Source organism: Trachemys scripta, chromosome 1 (genome assembly GCF_013100865.1).
Source record: "Trachemys scripta elegans isolate TJP31775 chromosome 1, CAS_Tse_1.0, whole genome shotgun sequence".
Taxonomy (NCBI): Eukaryota; Metazoa; Chordata; order Testudines; family Emydidae; genus Trachemys; species Trachemys scripta.
In genome coordinates this window covers 17,634,769-17,649,752 of record NC_048298.1, presented here as the reverse complement: position 1 = coordinate 17,649,752, position 14,984 = coordinate 17,634,769, and the positions used below count along the sequence as shown (strand labels likewise).

General features: G+C 40.0%; 1 protein-coding gene across 1 annotated transcript in view; it reads left to right on the top strand.

Annotated features, from left to right (window-relative positions):
• The window catches only part of SEMA3A (semaphorin 3A), a 196,461-nt gene that overhangs the window by 71,762 nt on the left and 109,715 nt on the right, over window positions 1-14,984 (top strand). Inside the window, exon 4 of the mRNA XM_034765525.1 lies at window positions 7,514-7,633. Coding sequence (XP_034621416.1) covers window positions 7,514-7,633 — 120 coding nt within the window. The remainder of the gene's footprint in view (window positions 1-7,513; window positions 7,634-14,984) is intronic.

Genomic DNA, 14,984 nt, shown 5'->3' with positions numbered 1-14,984 from the left:
ATGATGAATTTGTTTTGTTTTTTCAGCTGTGAGATGATACCTTTAAAGCCTCTTGCACATCCAATTTGGACAAAACTCCTGATATTGTAATTATGGAGAGCTGGAATAGAGTAAGGTTCTTTCAGTGCTCATCTGGAGTAAATCGGTATAAATCTGTTGGAGTTAATGGAGATGCATATTTACATCAGATGAAGATCTGGCCCTACAAGATTGCCTAACTGCATATTTCTAATATTCTCACTCACTGTAATATCTGGGAACCAATTATGAATCTTTTTACACTTTAATAAAAAGAAATGGCTGTTGTTTAGAATAAGGAGAAAAAGTCTAGAAATTGGTTAGAACAATAAGGATTTACACTTTAGGTTTTCAGTTAAAATGCCATTAAAAAGCATTACTCTGTTAATTCAGATCTAAGCATGCAAGTTCCAAGCTTCTGAAGGAGAGATAATTACTAGAAACTAGTGGAAAAACACCTAAATTCTGTTTTAATTTTCATATACCGAGCAGATGTTTTGACAGATGGATGGACTTTATTTTTGTAACTGTCCGGGAAAAGTCTGCATAACACAGCCTAATCAGTGTTACATATCTGTAGTGTTTGTTTTTTAATCATTCTGTATTTGGCTCCTATGCTTTTGCTTGCAGACATTTTCTTTGTAATTTATTTTTTCAGGCTAATCTCTCTCTGCATAGTCCCTTCTATCAATTTGATCCACAAATATTGGAAACCTCTTAAAATAAATGTAAATGTTTTGTTAGTGAGACAGACATATTGATCCTCAGGTGGAGGCGGCTCTGGTGGAACAGTTAATTAACACTTTATCTCCTCTTCAGGGTAATTCCCTTGCTCTTTTTAAACTATACATGCATATTTGCATGGAGGAGGAGTGACAAATTAGGGACTGTAACAAGGTGTATTGAGCCTACCAGCCTGTGGATCTGGCCTTAACACATTTGACAATTTAATCCATTCTCCCTTTATAATGAAGATCTGCAGATGAGCTACAGTATTTATCTGCAAGGGGGGTGTCACTGGCCCTTATCTTACTTTGGGACAGACCCTCAGCTGATGTAAATTGTCAGAGCTACTTTGACTTCAATGATCTACAGCAATATACAGCAGCTGAGGGTCTTGGAGCCAGTGTGTATAGCAGCTTAATTTCCACTGACGTTAGTAGGAGCAGGATCGGGCCCATGATGAAAAATATGGGGCATGAGCACAAGAGTGGGAACCAAGAACTCCAGAGATCTAATACACTGAATCACTCTGTGGCATATACAGTCACTTATGTTTTGTGCCTCGTGCCTATATAAACTCTCATGCCTCAGGGGACTCCAATGTGATGGGGACTAAGAAGAAACTTCCCCATTGGGCCTATTATTCCATAACTGCCTTGTGCAGTTTTTTCCTGGACCCTTCCTGTCAAGTATCTGATAGTGGCCATTTTCAGGGACAGGAGACTGGTCTAGAAGTCTGATTCAATGTGGCAATTCCAGTGTTCCCCACATTTAATATAAGATAATGATGCTTTCTTGCCTCACAGAGGTTTTGTGATGCTAATATAAATTAATGTTAGTAACGCACTAATAGGCTGAAACATGCTATGTAGAAGTAGTAGATTAAAAATAATTTGAATGAATCTACCTTGCTCTCACACACATGCAAAAGTTTGTGATACCCAGTTCCAAAGCATCAAAATGTTAAATGGCCTTTTCCCATTATTCCTCTTGAAAATGAACAATATTGAAAGTGCCCTGATGCAAAAATGTCCATAATTAAAAAAATAATAATATAGTCAAAATAAGATAAGTCAAAACCCATGACAAATGAACAATGAGGCTAAAAGTAATGCACATGCAGCATTTACAATTCCCTGACAATTTGCTCATTAAAGTTTCTGGCTCTTGGTTACTTCCTGTTCATTTTGTTCCTGCCGCTCCTGTAGATATATTCTCCCATCTTCTATATTTAACTGACATACTATATTTCTTGTATTGTCTTTGTTTCGCTTCCAGTGTCTTACACTTTGAGCTCATGTACTTAAATACTCCACTGTGCTGGCATTGTCCTTCACATTACCAATATCCTGCTGGCCTGAGGGCATGACAACAATATGTCCTGCTGCCAAGTGGGACAAGCCCAGTTTGAGACAGACTAAGTCATTCCAGGCTTGGCGCCAGGAGGGCGGGATGGATGCTTTGTAGTGAAATTGACACACAGTCACCAACTTCAAGAAGAAGGGTTATGTGCCAGGTTTCACAGAGGTATGTGAATGCCAGCATACCAGCCTCATTAGGAAGGGATAGAAAAGTAGAACTCTAATAAAACTGGTGGAGCCTTTGCGTCTGAAAACAGACTGAAAACCATATACTTTGACCGAGAGCCTCAAAGGTAAGTATCTTTAAGGCTCTGGGCCTTTGTACTTGGATGGAAACTTTCATCTAAAACTCTGCATTTCTCTTATAAACATTAATTAATTAAGCTTTACGATATCTGTGAGATAAGTAATTATTGTCATCCCTGTTTGATAAACACAGAGAGGTTAAGTGGGTTGCAGAACTAGAGGCAGAATCCAGCGGTCTGAACTAACAGTCTGAGAGCTTGTCTACACGACCACTTAAGTTGATGTAAGTTACGTCGCTCAGAGGTGTGAAAAAGCCACCCCCCTGAATGACATAAGTTACATCGACTTAAAGCGATGTCCACACTGGCACTAGGTGTTCGGGAGACGCTCTTCTGCCGACATAGCTTCCGCCTCTCATTGAAGTGGAATAATTATGCTAATGGGAGAGCGCTCTCTCGTAGGCATAGCACGTCTGCTCCAGACACGCTATAGCAACGCGGCTTCATAGTAGTGTAGATTAGTCTTAAACCCAGTACCCTGAACACTGATCTAACTAATATACATCACACCTTCCCTTATTGTAGCAGATTCCTTGGTGTCAACATGTGTTGACATGTTGAGCCTGCAGGAATTCATATGAAGCTATGCAAACTGTTACATTACAGATTCTTGTTTTCCCAAAGCCCACAAGGGTAGGAAAAGTCAAGAGGTCACTCTGAAAAGAGTGGTCATTTTGCTCAGAAGGTTCACTCCATAATGCACAGGTAATATTGGTGACTCACAACACTGCTACACATTGCATTGCAGCAGTGCAGAGCCTGATTCCACTCCCATTGGAATTATTATTATTATTATTATTTCTTAATTGTTATAATCATCGTTGTCATCACAGTAGCACCTAGGAGTTCCAGTCATGGACCAGGACCCATTTGTGCTAAGCACTGTACAAACGTGGAACGAAAAGAACCCTAAAGAGTGTACAGTTTAAGAAATGAAGGAGCATCTTGCCATTGTCTTAAGTGCAAGCAGGATTGACCTGGTGACAGAGCAGGAAACTTCACTATGAACTTATTCACTAGATGAGGGCTTAAATCAGAATCGTAACTTTATTTTTATGTCATTAATTGTGGTCTAATACCCTCTTTTATTTATTTTTTTTACAGTCGTATAAAATGTATAAAGAAACCTAATCTGTTAGGGAGGTGTATGAGAATTTACTCTTACAGATTTTAATGGATACTTTATGCAGCTGTAAAACACAGAGAAGCTATATTAGCCATTTTAGCTAGACTAGAAACTTTAAATGTTATATAAATATATTTATTATAGTCAAAGGTTTATAGCTGTAAGTATCTCCCTCCTAGTGTTTAATTAGCTCTTGTATTTCTCAGACATCTATGGTTAAAATCTGTTCCACCGGGGTTCAAGAAAGAATTAAAAGTTGGAGAGAGGAAGCTATATTCTGCTTTCAGTTATGGTTGTGTAAATCTGAAGTACCTCTATTGACATTAATGAAGTTACACTGCAATAATTCCAGATTAATTGAGGGCCGACTATGGCATATAATGACATGGAAAGAGTTCAATTCTGCTCTCATTTCCACTGGTTTAATTTGGAGTAACGGCGCTGAAGTCAATGGAATTATTCCTGATTTCCACCCATGTAAATGAGAGCAGAATCGGACTCCAGACTTATTGGGCTTTGGATCTATCCCTCAATGCATTTAGCAATTTCATCCCTTCTCATTCTATACTGGAGATAAGCAGATAAGCAGTATTTGCCTGTTCTTGTTTAGCGTGTGAGTTCATATGGGCCAGATACTCAGCTGGTGTAAATCAATGTAGCTACATTGATTTCAATATAGTTGCACTGATTTACACCAGCTGGGGATCAGACCATATACTGTGAAAATTGCTAAACTGAATGTTAGTCTGCCCTTAGCTCCTAACAGATTGTGTACTGTGTTTACCTGACTTTTCTTAAAAAACTTGAAAACTTGTTTTAAATCATTACAAGCCCAGTCCCCAGTGATGCTGAATGATGTTACAGTGGAGTTGAATTTGCCCTAGGATGTTTGCAAATGAGCAAAATCAGCATCCTTCTGATTTTGCAAATCTCATCAGTCAGTTATAGATTTTACACAGCCAAATCAAGCGTACTTCATAGCTTGATCCGTTTAGCCAAACCCCCGAATATGAAAGAGCTTAAATAGATAGTTTCAGCTTTTGCTCATCTCTAGTGTTGCATGTGTTGGCTTTATGCTGTGTTAATACTCAGGCACTTTCAAAAGAGATTTTTCCCTTCTTTCTTTTATGCAACATTAAAAATAAAAATTGAGAGAATTGAGGAATAATATACTCCCTCTAATGAAACTACAATAATTTATTCTATTTAATCATTTAACCCCTGTCACTGTGGCATTGAACGGGAGGCTATGTGTCTATGTAAAACAATATGTGTGTGTGTGTGTTTGTATATCTGTCTATAACGTCCTTGTGTTTTTATTAAGAGAGGTCAAACTGAAAAAAATTAAGAGAGAACACTTGCAAAACATACATCTCCAGTTCTTTCAATTTCCTGCTGGATTGTCTTAACTACCTCTGTGTTTTCTCTTCCATCTCAGTTGGAAGGATAACTTGTGTATTTGTCTGGTCAGCACTGGAGCCAAAGATGTTGTAAGACTCTGCATGTGTGTCTCCTGGGATGTTCTTTTTAATATAATGTCAGTATATTTTATGCAAATACACATAAGCAAAAAAAAAAAAAAATCTGAAGAACAATGTCATGTGTATCTTACATTATAATACATCAGGGTGGCATTACTATTCTACCTCTGTTGAATTTTTTATAGCTTGCCTGTGTGGTGGCCTATAGCAGTCCTAGGGGTTGTATTCTCACCGGCCCTCACAGAGCCATGGTTTGTGCTTGAGAGTCTCTTTCATTCTCTAATCACAAACAAATCACAGGGACTGATGCTGCAATCCAGTGAAGTCAATGGGAATTCTATATAGGTAGTGATTTAAGCACTGGGCCACTATTTCCTGATCCTGCAAGCTATCCATATGAGTGGAGACTGCACCTGCATGGAGCCTCCCTGAAATTAATGGGTCTCCATGCGGCTATATCTCATGAATCAATTTGCAGGACTCAGACCATAATCTCTACCTGTTCCCAGTGGTGGGGCAATAGAATTTCACTGTTCCTCATTTGTTTCCACTCTGACATTGTATTGTTTGCTGTTAATTGCAATTTTTGCTCCACAAATAAAGGTAAATTAGATTTTAAGAACACTATTTAGCAGGAAAAACTGTTAATTTAGGCTCCAAATTCTAGATCTTGTTCAAAAGTTGTATACAACCAAATAGCAATAAACATATTTCCATTAATTTTGTAAAAATTAACATTCAGTGAAAAAAGTTTTTATTTTGTTTGTATTTAAATGTTTCTCTGCAGTGTTTGCAATCCAGGCTTTGCAGCACGATGTCAGAGCACGAGACATCAGAAAGTGACACTGACATACTCATTTTCATGGCTCAAACTGAAGGAAATGCAAAAAAGTAAATAAATAGATACCATGTACATATTGATGAGCAAATTAGATTTTAAAATTGGTTTCCTTTTTAATAGCATAAGGTATCACTAGCAAAACAGGTGAAGAATTTTATAAGTGATTATTTTTATACTTATTTTTTTTATTAATGATATATATATAATTGTTTACACTTTGTTATTTATTTAAAGTATATAATTTAAGGCCTGAGTCCTGAAAAGACTTGTGAACATGCTTAATTTTATGTACTGTGAGTATCCAACTGACTTTGCAGAGAATAAAGCTAAGCATGTGCATAAGTCTTTGCAGAATCAAGGCCTAAGTGACTACAGTAGAGTTGAGGAGGTTATGAATTACAGCTACTATGCATATTAGTATTTTAAATGTTATATCAGTGGTTTATTTTGCATCAGTTCATCCCATCTGCCCATCTTTTTTCAAATTGTTAGTTAATTAAATACAGGCAGGGATTTCTCTTAATTATTTTATTCTGGGCGGCCATGTTTCTATACATGAGATTTGTTTTGCGAATGGAGAAATAACCTACATCACAAAGGCAAAGACTACTTCAAACAGAAAGAAGGGAAATTGTCTCTATGTATTTTTTTAGCTAGGTAGGGTAGGCCCAAATTCCAAATAAAATGAAATGTCCAATAATAAATAAGCCTTATAAACACCATGAAAGGACCATAATTGTAAAATCTGTTCATTCTGCCAAATATGCCTAACGCACTGGAGCGTCCATTATAGGGTTGCCAACCTTCCTGGATTGGCCTGGAGTCTACCAGATTCGGCATTGATCTTCTGGTGACTGTTGAAAACAATCCTGAAGATTTTAATAGGCTTTTAAAAGTCCGGTCTGTGGTGCAGTGGAGCTAAGGCAGGATCCTTACTTGCCCTGGCTCCGCGCAGCTCCGAGAAGCAGCCAGCATGTCTGGCTCCTAGGTTCAGGGGCAGCCAGGGGTCTCCACATGCTGCCCCCGCACCAAGCGGCAGCCCTGCAGCTCCTATTGGCCAGGAACCGTGGCCAATGGGAGCTGCATGGGCGGTGCCTGTAGGCACGTGGAGCCACCTGGCTGCCCCTGAGCCTAGGAGCCAGCGGGACATGCCACAGCTTCCAGGAGCCACCTGAGGTAAGTGGCCAGAGCCCGCACCCCTCACCCCTTCCCGCACCCCAACCCTCTGCCCCAGCCCTGAGTCCCCTCCTGCACTCCAAATACCTCAGCCCCAGCCCAGAGCCCCCCTCCTGCACCCTAAACCCCTCATCCTTGGCCCCAGCCCAGAGCCCACATCCCCAGCCAGAGCCCTTGCCCTCTCCCGCACCCCAACCCTCTTTCCCAGCCCTGAGCCCCCTCCCACACCCCAAACCCCTCATTTCTGACCCCACCCCGAAGCCCGAACCCACACCCCAGCCCCCTGCTCCAGCCCAGTGAGGGGGGGAAGGGCAGGGCCTTGAAGAAGGGGCAGGGGAGGGGCATGGCCTCGGGGAAGGGGCAGGGCAGGGGGTGGCACAAAGGTGTTCAGTTTTGTGCAATTAGAAAGTTGGTAACTCTAGTCCATTAGTCATGCTCCCTGCTAGAATTCACTTTGCATATGTGTTTTCTTTCCTTCACAGAAAGAATGTGCTAATTTCATCAAGGTGCTTAAAGCTTACAACCAGACTCACTTGTATGCCTGCGGAACTGGGGCTTTTCATCCAGTTTGCACCTATATTGAAATTGGACGACATCCTGAGGTAAAAAAAGGATTTTTTTATACTTTTTCTTTAAGAAAAAACCCAAAAGCCTCACCTTTACTGATGTTTAGCCATGACCTTTTCCAGCCAAAATGGATCATTACTAATTTCTGCAGCGCATTGAGTTGCTGGATTACTGTGGCTGCCATAGGTCAACTTCTGATTCCAGTGTGTTCTGATTTACACAGTATTAAACCAGAAGCTGGGAATGGGTGACAGGGGGTGATTGATGATTACCTTTTCTGTTCATTCCCTCTGGCATTGGCCATTGTCGGAAGACAGGATACTGGGCTAGATGGACCTTTTCTCTGACCCAGTATGGCCGTTCTTATGTTTATTACCTGCCCCCCAAAATTAAACAAATAAAACCACATCCGCTTTGTCTGGTTTATAAAATCAAATGTGCTTCCTTTTTTTGTTTGGGACAGATATCAGCTATCTGAGGATACAATATTATCAACACCTTTGTTCTAGTGCCAGCTTTGTCCTCCAGGTCTCTTCCCAGTCAGTAGAGTCTGACACTGCAGCAGCTTTCTCCCATCGGGGAATTAAGACACAATGCCACACAAGCATATTTCTCAACTCTCCAGTTTGTCCTGACACACTGACAGTTTTGCTGGCTCAAATGAGGCCTGGTTTTCGTTTTCTTACCCTCGCCCCTGCTATCCCTCCCCTTGCTTTTGTTATTTATTTGTTGAATGCCCATATTGTGCTCTGTGTGGCAGAAAGCATGGAATAGACTCAGAAGAGCTCATTCTACTTGTTAACTAAATATAAACCTGATGGGCCAGACCCTCACTGGTGTAAATCAGTGTTGCTCCACTAAAATCAATGGAGCTATGTTGTTTTACATAGCTGAGGCCTTGGAGTATGGGGACGGTGTCTTAGATTTGATCCATTTTCTGCTTTGTTCTTTCCTAAAAGGTTAAACTTTTATTGTAATATTAGCATAAGTCTATAATATAAGGGAAGCCACTTTGCCTTTGTGCTCTATGTGGCTTATGTGGCTGTTGCTCCCTGGATCCTTTCAATTCATAGAATAAATTCTCTTGCTGTGTTCTCAGCCATCACTTGTTTAATTTATGGAGCTGAGGGGGGGAGGTGCTGTTGTTTCTGGGGTGCGGGGGAGAATCCATAGTTGTGTTACATTGACTTGCTCTGATCAGTGAAGCAAAATTATTAGAGTCACCTCATGGAGTTGACATTCAGGATTGCAGATTGCCAGGAAAATAAAGACATCTTTGTTTAAATGAATGACCCTCAATCATTTAAAAATTGGATTCTGCTTCTTATAGAAAAAACTACAGATTCTTTGAGTGATGACTTAGCAGTCTGGGAGTGATTTTTTCCCTACAAAAATGTCTTTTAATATTCAAAACATGCATCCTTCTTAATGTTCTAAGCATAAGGTTTTGGGAGAGATGAGGGGAGTGCTTAGTGGAAGGATTTGGGACTCTTTAAGGCTTGTAGTCTTGGCAATTAGTGATTGTCTCTTGACCACACACAGTATGCCATTGCTTACTGCATTAAGCAGATTCTTTGCTTCCTGAGATCCATTTGGGAATTGGTAGACATATTAATTAACTCTAGTTCCGTAAGATGTGTGTCAATCAATTCTTGGCTATCTGCCAGTTGTAGCTATCTGTGGAGAGATAGCAAGTATGAGGTCATTTACTTTTACATTTGGCTGTTTTATGAGCATACAGTAAAACTCACACACTTTATCAAGGATTTATGGAAAGGATGATCAGAGACTAGAAACCAGATCCAACCTTGGGGTAACCCCACTGACTTTGACATTGGGATGAATTTGTCCCTAGAACTGTAGCCACTTATTTGCATTTGCTTCTTTTTGATTAACTGTAATTACCAAGAGGGTCTAAATCCTTGAGTTTGCTGTCATTTGGTCCTCCTCAGCCTGAACACCGCCCTCAGGCTGTAACCTCACAATCCAGTCAGAATAAGGGGCAGTATGTAGCATCGGTGCTGAAACTAGGGGTACTGGAGGTGCTACTGCACCCCCTGCCTTGAAATGGTTTCCATTATATACAGGGTTTACAGTTTGGTTCAATGGATCTCAGCACCCCCACTATGCAAATTGTTCCAGTGGCATGTAACTGTGCTGCCTCAGAAGCAAGACGTTGACTCTCACCGTTTAATTCATCAGACTGAACATGCTACCCGCAAACATACATAATCTAATAAATACATTGTGAGTTATACCAGTTTCCTGGGAAAGGCAGGATCTTGTTTAAACCTGTTCCAGATTTGGAAAGGAATAGTTGAAGCACTTAGAGAGAAAAATAACACTGATTTCTGAAAAGACTCCCTTTAAAATGCCAAGACTAGAGCCAGACACAATAAAAAGAGAGACCCAAAGAGGCAGCATTCTCCCCACAACTCTTTTATAAAGGTTTCTAGAGAGAAACGTAGGCCTCTGTCTTGCTCCCATTAAAACAAATGGCAAATTTCCCGTTGACTCCAGTGGGAGCAGGATCAACCTCTTAGTGGTATTACCCTTATTATTATAAATCACTGTGAGTCAGACAGTGCTATGAAGGAACAAACCATAAGTACAGGGAGGCACAGAGCGGCACTAACCCAGGAGGCATGTCTGGCCAGCTGCAATGGGGGCGAGAGCAAGACTTGGCCGTCTCATTGTTCTCTTTGGGGTAGCTTGTGCCCCACAGGGTGCAAGCAGGAGCAGTCCTTGTGCTGAGAAGATGCAGGAAACAATTCTACCTGGTCCTTGCATTGGGGATGGAGGGCGTGAGATGTCTCCCTGCACCCTCCCCCAACTCTTGCACACTCAGACAGGCCGTACAAAATCGTGAGCCAGATCCACAACTGGTGTAAATAGGTGAAGCATTATTGACTTTATCAGAGAGAAGCTGATTTACACCAACCATCCCCAGCATCCTTAATTGTCTCCTCCCCAAACTCTTGTGATCGTTCATCTGATTAACAATCATCTTTAACAGTATGAACCTAAAAGATCTGGGATCACTTTGTTTTGCAGGTCATTTCTCATCCTTACTCGATAAAGGAGCTCTACATTTAGTTCAGATTTATGATGTATATAAAACTTTAAGTTATTGCATCTGAAATTATATAATGCTACCACCTGTAACATATTTGCTTTTTCCGGTTTCTGTGCATTTAAAAAACCTTTGGTACAACTCATAAAATGTTGTTAAATTATACCTTCCACTATGTTCCTCCCCCACCCCACCCCCCACAATACATCACATTAGAAGAAGTCCAGAGTGCACTTTTCCAAGTAATGGGCATCCTGTTAAGATACATTTAAATCATTTTTTCCTACAGCGATGGAGGACCACCGCTCTCCTAAGGAGAGTGTCTAATGGCATTGGCAGAAGTGATTGTAGCACATGTAGGCATACCTAAGCTACCTTTGATCAAACTAGCTTGCTCAATATCACAGTGAAGCCACAGCAAGACAGGCTCTCCATCCAAGTATGTACCCAGGGTCCCAGACACTTAGCCCGTGCCTCCGACTGTGCTGTTGTAGCTTTCCTGCTATTTTTCGCAACTGATCAAAGCTAGTTCAGGAATGCCTACGCATGCTTCATTCACACCTCGGTGTAGACACACTCCGAGGGGAACACAGTGATTGAGAAATGTGAGTTACTGTTGGTAGAAAAGCAAACACGATGTTTCATCATATAATACAAAGCATGGGGCAATAAAATGACTTCATTGGGAGCAGATGTGGCATAAATGGCATAGCTTCATTGACGACCATGGAGCTACACAAGTTTATATCAGCTCAGGATCTGGCCTGTGGTTTTTAAGTGAAACATTTGAGCAAATGATGTTTTTAATTGTAAGTTAAGGCTCATCTGAGCGTAAACTTTCTAACTTGCTTTCTGTCCAATTAAAAGTATGTTCATATGACATTCATAGTGCTCTCCAATTATTGGAAAAACAGAGTTATATTCACAAATGCAAAAGAACAGGATCTGAAGCTCCTCCATGATATTAGAGTTCTAGTCATAATTATAGTTACTGGGAGATGCCAGCAAAAGAAGCTGTCGTTTTGCTAAAAAATAGTAGCAATTACTTTTAATATAGTGATGCCATTTAAACGCTACAAAGTAGGAACTATCTCATTACTCTTGTGATAGTAAAACCTAAGAGGCCAGATGCTCAGCTGATGTAAAGTGGCATTGCTCCCCTGGAGCACTGTCTTCATTTGCCAAGGTTGTCTTCGCTACTGCAGTGAATTGTACAGAGTGAGCTCGGCCTTGAATGTTCCAAAGGTGAAATCCTGTGGCATGTGGAAAGGCTTAAAAGTCGGAGAAATAAGTAGTGTTCTTCTGCACTGGGGGACTCCTAGCCACTATTCCTCCTATATTATGTTAAGCAAAGCTGTAGGAATAGCTCCCAGTGTAAATGTGTGGGAGAAATGATATGAGTCAGGATGGTGGCCAGATCTAGCCAGTGATTTCACAAGACTACCTGATGTGGCAGAGACACGGGGACCATCGATTCCAGTGTTGTCCTTAGAATACATGGAAGAGCTCTGCTGGCACTCCGTGCCTGCTAGGTGAATTTCACAGGATCCCATGTGGAGAAACTTCGCATTAAGTCCAGCTTTGCACAGAAGTCAGATTTGGCTTCAACTTCTAAGAAGAATAAATCTTGACATACTCAAAACATTGCAAGGATTTTAGGGCCTCTTCTCTTTTCAGGTTATGTGTTCAACTACCATTGATATCAGTTAGGCACAGGTATGTAAAGTAAGCCTTTCAATGAGCATAAGCAATCATTTACAACAAGTGAATGGGCATCACACAGAACAATATAAGCATGGCAATCCACCATGTGGTGATTAGTATTTGCATACATTTGCAAACTGAACAGCTTGTCTTTGGTAAAGCCTGAAAATCATTTTAATAAAGAAGCGAAAGGTGGGTTGTTGGAATCTGTGCATTTTTAAGCATCATCTCACATCAGCATGTATTTCCTAGGAGTCCAACGTTATGTTTCCATTGAGTACCTTTAGTTACATTGCTCTGTCTTGTTGTAAAGTTACAGAAATAGTAGGTCAATATAAATATGTAATTTGAGTCCCATATACAAGATTTTTTGAAAAACTCCATAACCCACTTTAAAAATATAAATATATGAATCAGGCTCAAGTTTTAATCACTTTTTCTGATGTATTGCAGAGCTTGCGTTATTTTTAGCTGCAATACTACAAAAGATAATGCTACTGATACTTTTCAAGGCTCATTCCTGACTTCCTTACTCAGGAAAACTCCAATTGAAGTCCATTTCCTAAGTAGCTTCTTTGTGTTGGGTTCTTAGTGCTTTTATTTTGATATTTTAGGTGGTGTCAATAGTTTATTTCTGACAGCCGTTTGTCTACACTGTATATCATAGATGATGTCTAAATAGCAGTGGCTGGCACCTTCAGGTCTCGCTACATATACATATAGAACTTCTTTTTTAAGAGTGTCTCTTGTCTTTGCAAGATTTGGACTCACATTTTACACCAACAATTGAATTGTGGACACAAATCAGGACATCTGTGACTCTAGCTACCTAATTTGTGATGTAAGTCAGGTAGCTGCAAGCACAACTACTTAGATTTGTAGATACAATTCATTGTATGGCATGCTCAGAAAGGAAGGCAGGTCCTTATGCCACCTGAAAATTTACCTCTAAACATTTGTGATAATATTTTATAGTAGATTGATCCATTTGGTCTCCTACCTACGGGGTGTAAAGTTATATGAAAAAAGAATGGAGCTATACCATTTTATACCAGCAGAAGATCTGGCCCATTATCTTAAAATTTGAATGTGGTACAAATATATTTTTTGGGAAAAAAGTGTTTAGCAAAGGGATCAAGCTTTAATCATTGCCAGGGAATGAGAGCATCTTAGGCTTTCAGCTGTCATTTAGCATGTTCAGTTCTGCCCTTGTATATTTCATAATTACACATTGGTAGCTTGGAATCTATGTCTAAAGTGACAGAAATGTAAGTTGGTAATTATGTCTGAGCTTGGCTTTGAAATTCACAATTTGAGCATTTACATGCAGAAAACGAAATCAAGTTTTGAACTGTCAGAAGTCAAAACAGGGAGTTTGGTTTTTTGTTTTTTTGTTTTTGATGGTCTTTATTCTCCAGTCTAGCAACTTAACCTGATTTAATGGAATCAGTAGTTGCTTAGCAAATCATAATACGAGAAGATCTAACATATGATGATGAGCAGAGGAAGTCCTTGTAACTTACAACAGCAGGGGCTATTTGTTGCACTGTAGAAGCCCCTAATGAATCACTGTTTTATATTTCTAATCTGCTCAATTCAGATATTCAACAACTGTCCTTTATTTGGTACTTGATAAACATATCCAAATCGCTGCAGTACTACTCTGAAGCTTACTCTTGAATAAAAAGGCTAAACCTTAGAATCATCTCACCTAGATATATTTGTAAGGAATGATTTAATTAAAGTAGCTCTGCGGCACGATGTTCTGTCAGACTTAGCAGTTTTTGTTTTAACTGAAAACTCCTTTAAGATATTTACTGATAGGAGTGTGCTCTGGGGAAAATTCTGGGTGGCATTATGGACTCAATTTCTCTCCTTAAAGACTGATCACCAGAGAGATGAAAAAAACATAAAACTTTATTTGGTTTGTGGGCAGATATCCTGAATATTGCCTTCTAAAAATATCACACATGCACAAACAGGAACCATAAAGATCACAAATGCTTGGCTTTGTTTAGTGTGGTCAGATTCTAGGGTGTGTCAAATTTGGATCCTTCGCCTTCTAATGAGTAGAATCTATGTGCTAGCACTCTTTCATGTCCATAACTGGGAACACGATTGTTCTTTAAATGTACATTACTTTCAGCCCTCTGTTGCTGAGAAATGCTTGTTGATTACAGCGAAGAACTGTATACAGTATGCCACAGTTGAATGACTTCCATGAATGAGAAACTAAAGCCAGTCGACATATTCATTAGGTTCAAAGAAATGAGCCTTAGAACTGTGGGAAAACTTTTGTTTATGCTACTGGAGGGGGAAAAAGAAAGAGAGAGAGAGAGAGAGAAAGACTGCCACGAAAGCAAATTCATGGAGTGGATCACACACAGAGAGTAGCAGACAGAATTTTCATTTAGATTGCGGGTAATGCCATATTTGTCTGAGTCCATGGCTCAAAACTGTCCCAAGGCATTTCACAGAGAATAGGTGCAGCACATTGGTAACCGGAGTACTCAAGCTTTAGGCAGTTCTTAGAATCTGGGGCTGATTTGGCTATCACTTACATTGATTTTACATTGTTGCAACTGCCTTCAATGGAGTTTTCTTTGATT